General features: G+C 37.1%; 1 protein-coding gene across 3 annotated transcripts in view; it reads right to left on the bottom strand.

Moving 5' to 3' along the window:
- The window catches only part of LOC132847463 (adhesion G protein-coupled receptor A1), a 188,082-nt gene that overhangs the window by 43,569 nt on the left and 126,065 nt on the right, over positions 1–18,448 (bottom strand). For 2 of the 3 annotated variants that reach the window (XM_060872760.1, XM_060872761.1), the window contains 2 exons: positions 9,844–10,051; positions 9,072–9,280 (listed from right to left, as the gene is read on the bottom strand). In XM_060872760.1, the coding sequence (XP_060728743.1) occupies positions 9,072–9,280; positions 9,844–10,051 (417 nt within the window). Of the gene's footprint in view, positions 1–8,315; positions 8,390–9,071; positions 9,281–9,843; positions 10,052–18,448 lie in introns of those variants that run through there. The other variant, XM_060872762.1, reaches the window with a different exon arrangement.

The following is an 18,448-nucleotide window of genomic DNA, read 5'->3' as shown; positions in this document are numbered from 1 at the left end:
TAACACATTCTCTTATTCATTTATTCATCTTCAGGAAGAACGTTTTCTTATCATGGTTGTGGTGGACCAGGGGTTTATCCAGGGAACATAAAGTACATTATTTACATTGACATTAATTACAGTCAAGTGTCACCCAAATGAGGTTCATTTCTGAGTCTGGTTCCTCTCAAGGTTTCTTCCTCATATCATCTCAGGTATTTTTTTTTCTTGCCACAGTTGCCGATCTTGCTGATTTGTTCATTATGGATAAATGTTAGAGAAAATTGTAACTTTATTTTGAACTTTAAAATTTTTATTCTGTATTCTATACTTCTATAAAGCTGCTTTGAGACAACATCAATTGTCAAAAGAGCTTTTTACAGGTAAATTGAATTGAATTGAACACTTGACATGAGGAGGGAAGACATTGTGGATGGGCAGGAATCCATTACAGAGCTAAATAAACACACATTCACACTCTCATTCACACCTCGGGGAATTTATAACCACCAGTCAATCTCCTGGTGTGTTTCTGACACCTGTAAGGAAGCTGGAGAACCTTCAGAAAAACCAAGACAGACATGGAGAGAACATGAAAAACAACAGTGGAGGAGCTGTGAGGTGGCACACATTATGGGACCCAAATCAATTATATTATCAGAATACTACATTAGACAGAATTTCCCATTTACATGCACCTGTTCTCCATGGGCAGCATTTCACCAGTCGGCTGCAGTGCATGTGACATTTGTTTGCTAATTAGCTTTTAGAGGAAAAAAAACCCACATACTTTCTAAAACAGACTTCGCTTGCTATATCAAACATCATCCTCAGTGGAGCACAGGGATAATGACAACATTGTGAAATGTTCCTGTTGCATAACTTGCTGAATTCAACACAATCTGATCTCCATTAAAATATGTATTTGTTCCAGTGAGGATGAAGTAGTTGGATTTTGTTTTGTTATTTCATACGAATGTAACCGTTTGGAGAGCTACTAGCTGTAGCTGTAACCTCTGTTACAACAAATAGCAGCATGTCCCTAACAGTCAAACACCTAAACCTACAAACACAATGAACAAATGACTATATCGTGAAAGCTGGCTTACATTTACAAAAACGCTACATTTCTACCCACTGTACTATTAATGCTAGAACGGATGGGAACATTTGACTTGTATTTTAGCAGCAACAACAAAAAATACTTTATACAAGATGAGGAGGAAAACAGAATTTCCTTTCTTACACGGTTTTGTGCCTGCTGGAAAATCTGTCATTAGCTTTCTAATACAGGGTTTATAATTGCATCCCCCTGATGGATGACACCTATTAAAAGATAAGAGTAGCTGCAGAAATATACCCACAAAGCCTCTTTCTCCTCTCTGTCGTACACACACACACACACACACACACACACACACACAAAATTTCAAAAAAAGGCCTGGGTATGTTAATATGTAAGCTATTTACCAAAGAAGCTTTATGCTTTTAAATAATAATAGGTTAAAGCAATGCAATCTTAAGCAAAACAGGGGGAGCAAATCAGTTCGAATACATTATGTGAGGGAAAAATAACAACAGAAATTATATGTGCTAAGTAAAATGAAGTGTGAGGTTGTTCAGGCATGTTTGTATGTGTACACTGAGCTCACCAGTTTGGGGTCGCCATAGCGGATCAGTCGTCCCGCATTTTTTATTTTAATGCAGGTTGTACACCGGATGCCCTTAAATAGAGCATTAAATAACTGAATCCAAGGAGTAAGACCATTTTTAAGGAATGTATTAAACTGTAAATCTATCTGCATCAAAAGACTAATTATTGGCATACGTCCAGATCGTGGAACTATAATTTGAACTAAAATTTCTTCCCTGAGCAAGAAATTAGCGCTTTGCCATTGATTCCAACTGCCCTCCAAACTGTCCGGAGGGACTAAACAACACTAATTAGGTCCTGTTTTATTGCATGCAAAATAATCAGAAGCATTACAACAGAAGGAAGCATGTCTTGGAGCTGTGTTGCTGCTCTTCGATTATTTATAACAAGATAAACTGCAACACCTTACATTAATGTTCCCTAACTAACACTACTTAGTGCATTTGTTAAAAAAATAATAATAATAATAATTCAGAAGCTGTGAAAATTAGTGTTGATAGTTCATTAGTAAGAAGAAGTATCGGTCCAGCTCTGAATATAAATAATGTCATGATGACAAATAAAAACAAATCCCTTCTTTAATTTGTTCGTACAGTGAATTAAGATGATATAACTTCAGATTTCAGAACAAACATAATTTATGTTCTTTTACTGCTTTCTAAAACTTCAAATTAATAGATGCTTGTTGTTTCAAACAAGAACACTATGGGACATGCTTCTGACAGGAAAATAATCAGTAATGGGTTCTGATGTGCAGTGGCACAAGATGCAGTAAGAAGTGTTTCTTCTTACTGCCAAGCAATTTAACAAATAAAACTAAACACTGCAACTTTTATTCATTAAGAAACGGCAAGTCTTACATTTTCTTTCTTTATAGTTACATTTAACGTTGATGTCTACACCTACTGCTTTAAAACCATAAGTAAACTTCCAAGCAGTCAGGACAATGGATTAGGTTTCATTTTTCAAACTCATATTATTATTATTCAAAATGTATAAACTTCAGTTCAATATCCAAAACTTGTCATGGCAATTAAGAGTGTAAGAGAACAAATACATTCACATAAAATTCATGGGGCTCATATTACCACTTGTGTCACCGCAGCCATGAAGTGTTGTTCTCTTACAACCTTCTTATTTCTCTCTCACTCTTAAAGAGAAATAAACCCAGCATTTCATGATACTAAGTAACCGCAAATCTGTATGCAAATTCTTGTTAAAGCTTTATATCAGACTGTGACACAGCACTGACACTGGAGACTCCTAAGACTGCTAATAAACATGTTTTCTACTGCAAGCTTCATCCATGTCATCCATTCCACACTGTTTGAGAGAACACATTACATGATACAAGTTCCAGTTTAAAAAATGACGACATAGATTATATACGGTTATAGAACGTCACCTTCTGAATAGTCAAAATCGAGAATTCAGCATCACTGTACTATAAAAAATATATAAAATACTAATAATAATAATAATAATAATAATAATAATAATAACATGCCTTAGCCAGGGCCTTTTTCATCTATGACTAAAAATAAGTCCAAAGCAATAGCATGCATTTAATGACATCATGTTACTAAATGATGATAATAAACAAAACCCTTTTACTGCTTTCTGAAGCAACATTCAGCCTCACTGACGAGTTTAGAAGATTAAAACATTAGTTTATATTGATCATTATACAACAGTTAGTTCCAGGCCACTAATTTGATATAGACAAATGGTGTTCAAGTGCCACTAATTGATTTTCTTGCTGTTTCAAATATTTTGATTGCTTTCTTTGTTCATTCAAATTTTAAATTCAAATAAAAATAAACTTTTAAATAAATGGAAGTTGATCCTGACATCACATTAATTTTATCTAAACTTTAAACAATACTGTGCTTTGATTTTGAAGTAATATTTTCATCTAAAAGCTTGTATAGTATAATTACGCACAATTGCTGTGGTTTGAATCTGAGTGTGATCGTTCCAGGGGGTCCTGCAATGTTGGTCTGGTTTCAGACTCACTTGATGCTATCGAACCAATGTGCAAACAAAAAACAACATGTATATATATATATATATATATATATTATATATACATAAATAAAAACTAATAGACCACAGTCTGTTAGGCTGGGCAATCACATCATTCACATCACATCCTCAACCCTCATCTTGAACACCGGTGTAACACAAGGCTGTGTGCTGAGCCCACTGCTCTACTCACCGTTCACCCATGACTGTGTTACCCTGCAAATCCAACATCTTTATCAAGTATGCAGAAGATACCACTGTGGTTGGCCAGATCAGCAACAATGATGAATAGGTATACAGGGAGGAAATCCAAAGCTTTTCAGCATGGTGCTCTGTTATCAACCTCACCCGCAATGCCGCAAAGACGAAAGAGCTCATCAAGAGCAGAAGACAGTCCAAAAATATCTGGTGACAGCAACGAGCTAGACACCAGAGAAACTGAATAGAATTTAAGCAGTAATTATAAACAGGTCACAGTCAGGAACCGCACTAACTACATAACAAATGACTAAGGCTTAGAAATATACAATAACATTTAATGAGACTTGACAAAGACATAAAGACACAGCCAGGAAATACATAGACAAACAGCCAGGTAAAAAATGATCAGTGCTTCGCAACAGTTAGTTCAGGTCCACGAACATGTTTGGACAAACGGCATTCCAAGACTTGTTCCATTTGTTATGGCACACTGGGATAATTCTTCTGAACTTGATTCATTGTTTGTACTGTATCACTCCACTTGCCAGATTTTACTGTGTAAAATTCCACTTCTAGCAATAGTCCCATTGAAACCTGTAGTACTGTAGACACCAACAGCAGACGTGACAAACCATACATTTTTCATGAATAAAACGTCTGACATAAAACATGAAATCTGGTCAGATGATGATGAAGTGTAGGAAGCACCTTTAACGACAAATCATTGTGAACTAGCTAGCCAGCTATTTCTGTTTGGGAAGCATAAATAAATATATGATTTCGCCTTTAATGTCAGTAATTTGATATTGATTTATTTCTAAAAAACCACACACACATGTAACTGAGAACTTATATTGAATCCTGGCACAGCTGTGAACACCTGTAGATGAATCAAAGCTCTGCCAATATTCAGTACAACCACAACTCTTGCTCACATGATATTGCATAATTATCTAACACAGAACACGTACAGTGTTAGAAACTAATGCCAGGTGGCAGAGATAGGAACAAAACACAAACCAAGAGATGAGAGAAGGTGTAATCTGTGACTGTGTCTCTTGATATATCACATTAGGAGCCACCTGTTGACTCTATGCTGTCTCTGCCTTCTAAAAATGACAATGGCCTTAATTACTTACAGTTGACTAACAGTCAGTTCTGCTTAGAAAACAAACACTGACAATTATCCTTATTCATCAGTTTTTTTCAGAACTGGTCAGAGTGTGGCTACATTGTAAATTGATACTCTGCAGTGTGTTTACATTAACCATGTTCAATATATTGTCAGTAATATGATTCAGTGGAAACTTGTGATTTTTAAATGTGACTCAGAGGCACAGATGTGCATCTTTATCAACTCATTAGTTATTTAATTGAGTAATAGTTTAATTTGCATACTAAAGGCATCGTAATACAGTGACCCTGATGTGGAATCTTGAACAGAAAAAACACATCTTGGCTAGTCAAAAACACTTGGGCATGATCTTGAGGCTTAGATTCATATGTTAAATCACAATCCACACATTCTTTTTGATAGTCTGCTTTTCAGTGTTTAATAAATATTAGTGTTTTTTATCTATATGACTTAAGGCTTCGTTAATTCCTTTGTTTATTCCTTCATTCATTCATCCATCCATCCATCCATCCATCCACCCATCCATCCCTCGATCCATTCATCAATCCATCCATCCATCCATCTCACTCAGGGCCACTTATACCCAAAATAACTACCAACCTGTGCTGCAAATGTTTCAACATTTCCTATAAAAACATGTAGGCTACCTTAAAACCTTAATTGTATAATTCTGGTGTGGGAAATCCAGGGTCTACAAGAGTTTAATTATTATCCAGCTTAAACACACATGCTTTCGTTTACCAGTTAATTACCAGATGTTTTCAAGCAAGGAAATTACCAAACTGCTGGACTCAGGGCCCTCCAAGAGCAAGGATGATGTCTGCTGCTCTAAAAGCAAATCTCTTATGTTGCTATGTAAAGACAAGGTGCTGAAACAAATAAGCAGGAGTGAGACTGAGGGCTTGTCATGATGATGGAGAGAGACAATTCTCGAGAAGTGTGACTCAGCCTTTTGCTCCACCCCAGCATTACTGCTGCATTGCTAGAAAAACACATTCAAGCCAGCGTACTCTCATTGTTATAAATTGGCATAAGCCAATTCATATGGAAAGTTAAAAGTGGTTAAGGTTGAAGTGATGAGAAATAGTAGGAGTCCTTGCCAACCAAATTGTTCTTGCTCGTTTTAATCGCTTCACAATTATTATTTTGTGTGTATGATAGTGAGTTAGTTGGAAAGTAGCTGCTGTAGCTGTCCATGGTGCTGAATAAGTAGATAAATGGTGGTCTGAGATTAGATTCCCATAAAGAATAAACCCTACCCCCTTAAGCTACATCATGTCCTGAGTCAAATACCTACTTAAAATGGTGCTTATGCAGTAGAAATTAGTCAATTAAATTTTATACATATAGTATTATTTTTTAATCAGCTTTAACGTTTTAATCTTGAAATGAAATAACACTCAAGAAAAAGCAGAGTGTAAATCATTATAGACATCCTCAAACTCAATAGTGTGTGACTCATCAAACAAATAAAAAAAAAAAAAACCTTGAAAATAACACAAACTCCTTAGTAACCTGAGCTGGAACAAAATAATGGTCAAATGCAAAATTCAGCTGACTCTCACCCACAGATATCTACCTCCTCCATCACATTATACACTTGCCAATACCGCCTGTTGCTACTAGAATTTTTAAATCAATAAGCAATTTCCTATCAGCTGTGATCAGCAGATGGGGGCTACGTGGCTAGCGCATGGGTTTTGTGGCAGGAGTAGTCAAGGTGAAGGACACAGCCAATTGTAAACAGACAGCACAAGATCAGCCTCTGCTCTTGACCATCAAAAAAAAAAACAAGGCACGCTGTCCTCATCCACCTACACACACGCCCCCAACCAGGACTGTAGTTTGACAGTACTTCCATTTAACCATGTCTCACACAGTATGTGAAACTGTAGGTTTTATATTAAATGTGCTGCTTTTATCACTAGGATACATATATACATACACATATACATACACACATACATGTGTGTGTGTGTGTGTGTGTGTGTGTGTGTGTGTGTGTGTGTGTGTGTGTGTGTGTGTGTGTGTGTGTGCATGTGTGTGTCCATGTCTGTGTGTGCGTATCATGCATGTTTAAGACTAAAGATTATAACAAATGAAATAGAAGCCAGATGATAAAAAGAAGCATAACTTCTTTGGGCTCAGGAAATTGAAACAGGAAACAGATAACTGTGTCATATGGCATTTCTTCTGCATCATCTTACATCAAGGGATCATACATAATTTATTGTTTTTAAAAAGATCATTAACAATAAGAAAAAAACGTATAAAAAGTAATATCAGCTTGGCTGTACCATATAAAAAGGCAGTGAAAGGTAAAACAATTCTCTGATTCAATAAAAAAAATACCATAGCATAGTACCTCAGCTCTATAAATATTGGATAAATATGCAGCGTTTTTATCCCCAGCCTATTAAAATAATCTTTATCATGTAAGATGTAGGCTAAACTCTATTCACACTAAGGACTGGATTATAAGATGTATCACTTTTACCGAACTAAAGCCCAAGATATAACATCTAAACGCTGTTCATCCGAACACGAGGGGGAAAAAGCCCTTGTACGGACGAGATGATGCTGAGCTGAGCTGAGCAACAGGTTCGGCAGTTCATTGCAGAGACAAAAAAAAACATTCCACATTCACCACAATACTAAATAAAAAACAGCGTGATGTCGCAAATCCGTTTAAAGGGGTCTTTTTTCTCATGCACTGCGCAGAGGAAGGACTGCGGGTGTGGTGACTGCATTAGCAAGCGCACTATCATGCACGCGCGCGCGCGAATGCACACACTCACACGCGCGGGCGCTCGCTCTCTTTCTCTCTCGCACACACACACACACACACACACGCTCTATATCTCTCGTGCTCTTACAAGAGCGCATACACGGTCACGCACAAAGACCCACACTAAAAAAAAATACATTACATATAGTGAGAGAGAGAGAGAGAGAGAGAGAGAGAGAGAGAGAGAGAGAGAGAGAGAGAGAGAGAGAGAGACGCGCACGACATTACAGGATATTTCCATTTAGCCAGTGTGACCCTAATGAATCACTTTTGCTCAGGTGATGACAAACATATGGCAAGACCCCGCGTCTTTCCCACTCTCACTCTTTCTTCCAGGCACAAACACACTACCTGAGCCCAGAGCAACAACTAAACCAAACTCACATCTGCCAACAGCTTTGTATGCCACGCACACGCACCAGTGCTTTATCCCTCCACATCAACCCATTTCACCAAGAAACAGTCACAGAAAGACACTAAAGTGCTCACGATATTTCCTGATACGTTTAGCACAAATCACAGCAGTGACCGACCTCCCAGTCTATCGAATCCCAGTCGTCGGTGAACATCCGGCGGGCTTGTGCTCGTCCCAAAGCGGACGAGGCGCGACGGCACTACGGAGCGACCGGGAGACGCGGTGATGATGATGATGATGATGATGAAGAGGATGACGATGATGATGCCATTGCGCCGCTGTTGATATTATAGTCATGAAAGCGACTGTGTATGGAGCGTCCGCATCAGCAGTCCGGTAGAGCCGAGTGAGAGCGTAAGTGCAGCCGGAGAGCGGCATGGAGGCGACGCTGCTACAGCTGCTGCTGTTCACGGACAGCAGCGTTATTACGGGGCGGCGCGGCACGGCTGCAGCCAATTAGCGCTCCGCGTTGCGCACGCGGCAGGCGGAACACCGAGCCACGGAGCGCTCCTATTTTTTTTCTGTGCAGCCGCTTCGATCTGGACTACCGAGAGAGGAAAGTGGGCGGCGGGGAAGTTTGTCACAGTTCCATGAGCAGATGCGGGGGCGTCAATCTTTAAGGGGGTGCGCTTTTTGGTGGCTTTTTTCCCCAGACAATATCTTCTTCGTGAATGTCAATGAAGGTTTCAAGAACAGTGACGTGCTTATGAAATACACGTGACGTATAGGGTTTTTTTTAGAAGATGCATCCAAAAGAGCATTTATTTATTTATTTATTTATTTATACCACTGGGTTGTGGGTCTACACAACCATACATTTAGCTTGACACTTGTAACCAGCACAGGGACAAATAGGCGAGATGCAACGTCTTACCATGAGCACAGCGAAGTTTTTATGCTGTGTACAGTGTACAGTGGTGGTGTTGCCCGCCGAGCCCGTTATGTGGCAGCCCTCTGCCCGCCAGCCTCCGTGGCCATCCAGCAGGTCGAAATCCCAGTAGGCTGCGGTGGGATCTGCACCTAGAGCCAAGTGCCTCAGGGTGATAATGACGGGCTGAATGAAGCTATCGAGACTGCATCCATCTGCAAAATGAAATAAATAATAATAATAATTTACAAATAAATAAACAATAAAGCAACACATTGTATAGAGACCTTAGGTGCTACATTATTGTATTCTGAGCGCGCGCAAATGCGCACTAACTCTCTCTCTCTCTCTCTCTCTCTCTCTCTCTCTCTCTCTCTCACACACTCACACACACACACACACACACTCAGACACCTGTTTATGGGACAGATAAGAGTAAAATGATAAAATCGTCTTCTGTCTTGAGCTTTCATCATAACAGTTTGTTGTTGTACTTTGGGCAATTAAACAAACTAACACTGTTCTAACTGAAACGGCCCTTAATGTAAACATTTACATGCTGCATCATTTAAGTCATGCTTACATGTGACACAACTGGGTACTGATTTTATTTCATATAAACCCCCGAAACATCAACACCCAGGATAATATTTAAATAAGCAGTAAAAATCAGTCCAGGCCGGTGGCGCATTTCCAACCTATTAACCAATTACGTCCTTCGCACATGATCTAAAGGCTCTGCGAGCTCGCCAGCTATGGCCACACATTTTCCCCTTACCTAATTTGACGAAAGCGACCGGAGTCGCCACGCTCCTCCGCTTGCCGTCGTCTGCCAAGCTCGACGAGTTCCCGGTGCACGGAAAGAGTTTTCCATTGCGAAATACAACCAGCTGCAGCCTGCAGGTCGAGTTATCAACAGATCGCAAGGCGGAGGCGCGCACAGAGCCAGCCAGCGGTAAATGAATGGAGGCGACAGCCACTGCGTTCTGTGAACGAAATGACACAGGGGGAAACGGATATTACATAGCTGCGTACGCCAAAACGTGCACAGGTGTTAAAAGACCCATCTGACTAAACTGGGTGGCATATGAATGACAGACAGCTCCCCCTTAAGTTTTAAGGTGAGGATACCCAGCTTGGCCGAGTTGTGATGATGAGCAATTTTGAGGATGATTCGGTTCCCTTCAAACGACTTTCTTAAGCGACTCGTGCAAGTCGATTCGCAAACTTGGGTGTATTCAAAGTACATTAAAGCTGTTGCATTTGTAGTCATATAGTCATGGGAGAACGTGTAAATTATTCCTGAGAGCCGTTTGAGCGGTAAATCGGTTGAATTAAATCATAATTGGATTCGATTCAAGTTTAAAAGAATCGAATCTGCAAATTGAGTCCACACAGAGTCCTCCCCCACCGGTGAAATGGTTCTTACCGTCATTGTTAGGCTAGACACATACAAAAAGCTATGTCTTTTTAAAATCTAAAAACATGCTGTCTCAACAAGTTCTGTAATACTATTGATTAATTTTGTCTTGAGTGTCAAAGTCAATAACATGGGATATTTACTGATTTGAAATTTTGTTCATTTGAACTGCTAATCTAGCCTAAATCTTATGTAACTGATAGATTTGTAGAGTAATTCACCATTACAGTATTTAAAAAACAGTTCAGTCATGTAGATTTGCTGCTAGGATCTGTATTTTTCACCATTCAGGCTTGGAAGCAGCAATGATAAAACACCAAGCTGATTTAAAGAGACAAGTCTGGCTTTTCCTAATGGTGCATTCACATTAGCAGTAGGCTTTTGCTTAAGCAAGAAGTTATTATTATTTTTTAAATAAGACAGTGATGGAAAGCACTGATTACACTCTCAGTAATGAAGGTACCAAACTGCATACTAGCTTATCACTTTGCAGGTACCATCAAGGCTACATGTTTAATACATTTAGTATGGAACTTTTGCCTGGAAGGAACTGGTTGTGTACACTGGTGGTGATACTTCAAATTATCTGTTAGATTTTTCAAGGTTTCGAGGTGAAATAAAAATATGAAAGGTACAAAAGATAGAACCAACCCAGCAACACAGCTTGGTAACATTTTGGAGATCGTGTCAATTGTGTTATATACTACTACTACTTCTACTACTACTACTACTAGTAGTAGTATTACTACTATTACTGTCACAACTCCCACTAAAATTTTTAAATGTTAAACTCTGCATAAATCTCTTCTTACTGTACACACAAACAGGAGAATATTGTCTAGCAAGCCAACACGATTTGTCAAACCAAAATCATGTCAGATATTTGCTTGGTGTACACAACCACATATTTCAATTCTTCATAATCAATTACACAAGCAATACATACTTACATAATAATACAATAATCTAAATACATTACACTGTTACTTAACTGCATTGCTGTAAGCAAATAACTTGTTTGCATGATGTTGGTTAAACATGAATACATTTTCTCGACATTTTCTCTTGTCTGTCCAAGTGCCATATTTTATTGTTTTACATATTGTGTTGTACTGGTTGTGAAGATTGTGGTTGTGCAGAATTTATTGCTGAAGTTTGAATTTTACTGTACATTTGAGAGAAATAAGCCTTGACTATACTTTGCCTAGGAAGCAGTGAAACGTACACAATGAACACACTTCTTTCTTCTTTTCCTCTTCCATACTGTGCACATTTCGGAGATAAAATTCTGTTTAACCGAATCACCACTGAAGCATTTACCTGACCTTTATCAATGAGGTTGTCTTCCATTCTGCATTTCTAGCATTTCTATAACGAACAGTGTTAGATAGTCTCTAGAAAGAATGGTTTGCTGTACACCATTTCCTCTTCCATTTCTGTTTGTCTTAATTAAAAAGGTATGCAGAGGTACTGTTTGTGTAATTTAAACACCCACAAGAGAAAAACCAATATGTGCATACTGTACACAGAGCTGTCACTCAGACCTGGCGTATCGTAAATTCAATATCAAACCACTTATACCTTGACAAGATGAAGCAGTAAGTATACATTCTTTTAAATTTTAAGTTTTGCAAATAAGAGTCAAGTCCTCTTGCGTGCAAATATTGATACATGCTCAGCAGTGCAAATATTGCAAACTAGAAAATCCTAGTAAGAACAGAATACTAACATACATAGCATGGCATATTTAACTGCAATCTGAAAGAATTGTTGGATTACTATGCAACCAGTTCAGTGCATAAACTTATACAATTAGCAAAAGTAAGCATTTGGTTTGGATTCTGGTCTATGTCTATTGTGCAGCACATAATAATCTGTCAATTATAACATTTACTGTTACTTATATCGCCTTTCTGAGGTCTGAGAATCAGTATAGAGAAGATGACCTTCACATTTATGTTACTGACAAACAAATAACCTTGTCTCCTTAAACAGGACCACAATATACTCACTGTTTAAAAAAAGAAATGTATAATTGTCTGTATTCTGAAAGAAAATTGAATTGGTGATGCAGTACAGCACAATTCAATTTTCTTTCAATTTACAGACTTTCTGTCACTGAAAAAGAATTTGCTGACAGGTGATTACAGGGAGGCATAATGACATGTAATTTTGAAGAAAATTCAGTGGTAAGATTAGCTAGCTTATTAGTTATTAGTATTTTCTTTTGTTTGGATGTGCATTAAGCAACAATGCAAAAATAACAAGGGAAAAGACCAGCTACTTATCAGTAAGCAGCTCTTTTTTTTAATCAAGTAAACCGACCTTGGTTTGTCATCCTCTTTTTGACAGACTCACAACAGCAAAGTTTACACAAAGTAAAGTTGGAAGAAAATTAAATTAATCACTACCATAAGCAAACAAACGTGTTTTATGTGTCCTGCATCCTTTCCCATTTACTGTGTAAGTAATATTATAAAGCTGTATCGTTTTCAGATCGCTTCTACTTTGCCATAGCAAAGGGTCAAAAAAAAAAGCTAAATACTAGGACAAAACCATAGATGTTGAAACTACTGCATGATTCATTTGGGCTAGACAGAATGATCAGATCAGTTCTTTTAGCTCAGTAATGCCAATATTTGTTTAAGTATATGGAGAGTCTAAATTCATCATAAGTAGGTGATTATCCATCAGTCTGAGGGAGCCACTGCCTCCTCTGACTTGCTCATTTATTTAAGGGATATATTTAAAAAGAATCATTTCTATTCTGAAATTACATATTTCTTTAAAGCTGCATTTTGACAGTATATTTCCTTTGTTAAAAGTTCTATACAAATCAAATTGAACTAAATAGATTTAACTAATAAGGTACAGGGACATTAACTAATAAGAAATTAACTAATTGTTTTTCAACAAGGAACAATCCAAACTATTCTGCTTTCCCTTCAGAAATACAGTAGGGCTCAACTTATTTAGAACATCTGGTCACAAGCAGAAATATTATAAGCATCAACATGCTGAGGTCAGCACTCTAAAGACTCAGAGAAATGTGTGTGTTTGTGTGTGTGCTGGAGGGCAGCAAATACTTAATTCACAGAACTGGTCAATGCCTTAGTCACCGTATTTCCATATCTCTGAGAGAAAGAATGAGAGCGAGCTGCCTGACTCATTGCTACAGCACAGCACAGACCCACTCCGGAGATCCTGAAGAAAAGTGGTTCTTTAACATTTTTTTGGCTAAATATGCATCCCGTAAAATCAACACGAAACCTCTATCAAGTAAACACACTAAATTCTACATAGAAAATCTAAGGGTTCCCCCAGAGCAACAAAACAACCTTTAAAGGAACTCTTTTCCAAAGAGTATACTCTAGCAGTCAACGCAGCTTCTCACATTAAAAACAAAGCACATTTCAAAGGAGCGCCAATTATTAATGAAACTTCATGCTTCTGATGATTTACAGAAAGTACCTGATTGCATCGCTACAGTACATGGTGTTTGCTTTGAAAGCATGTAGAAATGCCCTCCAAAAAACAACGGTTTATTACCTTTGTGACTGATAGTAGTAATTTTGCTGTAGGAAATCCACAGCCGTTTGCAGGCATACAGCGATAAAGTACTATATTAAACATTAAATATTAATTGGTGAGACCAAGTAGCATCTTTCCTGGGTGACAGTAAATGAGGCAGTAATAGTACTGTTTTTGGTTGGTTTGTTTTTAAAGCTTTCCTTCTTTTTTTCCAAACTTCTTCATGTAAGCAAACCTTTCTTGGTGTGAGCATATACATCATCTCTCTCTCTCTCTATATATATATATATATATATATATATAGAGAGAGAGAGAGAGAGAGAGAGAGGAAGAATGAAGAAAAAAAGAATGGGTTAAAGTCTACACATACAATATTTCCTTCACAATATGCTTTTTTTCAAAAGGTTTTAAAGGGCTTGAAGATAATGTGACTACACAAGTGTAACACTGGCTTTTATCTTACAGGAACTCCGTAAGAAATTATTTATTTAAATCTTGTCAAGCCATAAGCGCAAACTCATACATGACATGTTTTATTAATCTGAATAGTGATGATTCAATAGTTTCTAATCAGAGGTGCTCTGAGGTGAGACTGGGCAGAAGATTAGCTCTAATTCTGGCTCTTAGGGTTAATACAGAAGATGTAAATTGCTTATAGATAGATTGATAAGAGTGGGGTGCCAGAAAATCCAAATAAACAGATTAAAACAAAAACCAACAAAGTGTGTAATTATTGAAATTTGTAATTACAGAAATCTGCCATTCATGAAAATCAGAAAAATAAATTTGTGCATAAGAGCACTAATGTCAAAACCTGACTTGTGTCTACTGGAAGTATTAAGTATAAAAAAAACTACAGCCCAGATCTGGTTTATCTAATTACAACTTCTATAATAAACATTAAATCTAAAATAAAAAAAAAAAAAAAAAAAAAAAAAAAAGTTATTTTAGCTGTCGAAATCTCAATACTTTTCAACATGAAATTTTAATATTTAATTGTACTTTAACCCTTTAGATTAAATTACACAGCCCAAAAAATTATCATTATAAAAAATTGTTTATTTGCTTAAAAGTAACTTGCCCCTCACTGCAAGCTTATTTATTTTTATTAAAAAATATATTTATCTAGAGAAAAACAGGCGGAAAATGCCTGAGAAAAAGACAGAAACAGAGACAGAATAAACTCTGAGGCAATTCAGGGAGAGGGCGTATTATTGCAGACCCACTGCGCTCTTTATTGGCAGGAATAATTGAGAACAGCATTGAATATTGTGTATGTCTTTTTGAGCCAGCTGTCAGGTTCAATAGCCATTCCCTGGATAATTAATTGCGTTTAGGTGTTCTGAATACCCGATTCAAACAGTATATTATTGGAAATAAAGGCATCACACTGGTGTAATGAAACAATGTGCTAGCAGTGCCATTTGAGATTTGCTGCCTACAACAACAAAAAACCTAGTGTGAAGCTTCAGTATTAAAGGAATAACCACTTAATTACTATTGAATAATAACCTGGTTAAAAAAATTTAAATAAAACAAGCTTTTACAGGATGTGTGTATGAATATGTTTCTCAGCTTGCTTCTTCTAACACCTGGTGTAGTTCTTGTGGTGCAACGATTCATTGAAATCTTGTGTTTAATTACACTTATCATTGCCTGAATTCCTATAAGCTTGAAAAGATAGATAATCCACTAGATTAGGTGTTTTAGGAGAGCCTTAATGATAGAAAGTATTGGGTTATTTTTTGTTGTTCGTCTGTTTTCAAGTTTTTCAACACTTCTAAATTTAGAAAATCTAAAAACATAAACGTATGATTTATTTTAATCAGGGTAGGAGAAATAGACATTGTTACAGTCATGACTCCTACAATTAGCTTTACAGTACATTAGCTGCTAGTTATTGTTCATTTATTTTACTTCTGCAGACAGACAATTTGAGATGAAATGATTCACTGTGACCCAGCTTACTTCTTTAAACCCTAGTGAAGTTCCTGTGGTTTAATGATTAAACACATTGTGCACAGTTGCCTTGCCTTGATTCCCAACCCAGCTTTATGTGCATGGAATTTGGATTTTCTCCCTGTGCTTTGGGACTTTCCTTTGGGTATTCCAGTTTCCTCCCATAGTCCAAAGACATATGTTGAAGGCCAACTGACATCTCTAGGTTGTCTGTAGTGTGTGATTGGGTTTGTTAGTGTGACTACATGTGCCCTGAGTCCCCTGAGATAGGCCCCTGGTTCCCTGCAACCCTGTGTTGGATAAATGGTACAAAAATAGATGGATGGATTTAACACCAAGTGAGAGTGGGTCTTTATAAAATTCAGCATATTTTAAGTTATTGATATTCCTTAAGATTATTTAAAGGTTGTTCCAATTAGGTTTTTGATTTGTCCTTGGTTTTCTGTGTCCTGAAAACATATAACAGAGTCTTTCTCTTTCAGAAATGGTTCCATGTAGGACTGTTTTCAGAGGTCAAAAACTCTTAATTAGCCTGTTAATCATTCTAAGTATTTTTTCTTCTTTCCTGCTATCACTATGAAATACTTTGGAAATATACATGATAAAAAAGTACACACACAGACACACACAGACAAACCCCTCCTGTCACTTTATTACAGTGCATTAGACAATGGTAACCTTCAAGCAGCCAATTTTCTCTTTGAGCCTTTGTAAGTTTGCAATGCAGCTCTGAAGAAGGCATGGCATCTCCATCTCCACTTCCAACATCTCCATGGCAACAGAGCTATATGATTTTACATTTTTGCGTATCTGAAAAAAAACGGCCTCAGATGTATGAATGGAGTAGAGAGATCCCACAGCTGAGACCTGGGACATTTCAGCTTATTGAGCAAATATTCAGAGCACAACCTGTGGCAGTTTAGCGCACACAAAGAGCTCAGAGCTTTACAGAGCCAAGCCTGTAGGTGGTAAAAAGGTAGTAGTACACACAGATATTGTGCCGTAGTTTTCTTCATTTGTTTTTGCTAGTTAGTTAACCATTGTTCTTTCAATAGAAAGAGCTCATAGATTCTTGCAGTAAGTACCAACTCCATAGTTAAAGTGGTAGCTTGTTGGTACCTTTTGTTGTTGTTGTTTTTTTTATTTCACATCATGAAGCAAAACAGAAAATAACTCAGAATTTTGAAATCAAATTTATTCAACAGTAAAAATCAATATAGCTTGGGAAATCATTCTCAAATCAAATGTACGTGATTCCATCCAGGGTGAATTCTCTTGCCTTGAGCTTAGTGCTCAGCCATCAGTCACCTGATGGTTTCTCTCAGTGTGAGTTGTTATTGTTGTTGACCTTCGGCTGCTCCCTGTTCATGGTCACCACAGCAGATAATCTGATCTGCACATTTTGATTTTGGCACAGGTTTTATGCTGGATAACCTTACTGATGCAATTCTTTTATTTAACTGAGACTGAGACGTGGACTTAAAGTTAACCCCTCAGTGTCTGGGTTGGTTAGAAAAGAAAAAAATTAATCAATCAATACACCTTTTACTTTCGAGCATTAGCATTATTGTTGATGATATCTATCATTTGTATTTCTTTTTGTTTTTTGCTCCCTTGGTAGAAAATACCAAATCTCCATTACCAAAGCTGTTAAATTTATGAGGCAAAATAAAATCTGCAAAAATCCATTAGAGCTGAATTCAGAAGAACTCCCCAATAATATACTTTGACACACCTTCCTGTGTATTTTTTATTTAGGCTACTTTCTAATCTTGCCTTGGCTTTCTGGCTTTCAAATGTCATGAAGGTTTTAACACTGGTCAATGTTTTTTTTTTTTAAATAAGCTAATGAAAAACATTAATAACATGTTTATAACATGTCAATAATGCTATTATTATTATTATTATTATTATTATTATTATTATTATTATTATTATTATTATTATTATTATTACATAATAGAGATGATGATTTTACTTCACTGATTTTCCCTCAGGTGATCAGACAGAGAGTGATGTGAATGATAATTAATAGTCTGTTTGGCTGATCATTTGACTTGAATAGGTTTAATCCAAGCCTCAAGCTCTCAAAAAAGAAGTTTTTCCTGCAGTCACAAATCCTTGCATAAAACACTCTCTCTCTCTCACACACACACACACACACACACACACAAAACATACACACACACACATACACAAACACATACATACACACACACACACACACCACGTATTTGTTCTCACACACACACACACACAACACAGACACACACACACACACACGCTACTGATTTCACCTCACATCTTAAAAGGTCTCTTATTTATTGTTCTCAAAGTATTTGTTCAATTTCCAGTAAGGTCTGTCAATACTCAAACTTTTTCTCCATGTTCATAGTTTAGTTATTCATAGTTTCGTTTTTTCAAATTCTTGCTTTGTTCAGTGTTTTTTGTCTGTCTTTGTATGCTGTGTTTG

The sequence above is a fragment of the Tachysurus vachellii genome, chromosome 6 (assembly GCF_030014155.1).
Source record: "Tachysurus vachellii isolate PV-2020 chromosome 6, HZAU_Pvac_v1, whole genome shotgun sequence".
NCBI lineage: Eukaryota > Metazoa > Chordata > Actinopteri > Siluriformes > Bagridae > Tachysurus > Tachysurus vachellii.
The sequence above is the reverse complement of the archived record's forward strand: the minus strand, read 5'-3'. Positions and strand labels throughout refer to the sequence as shown.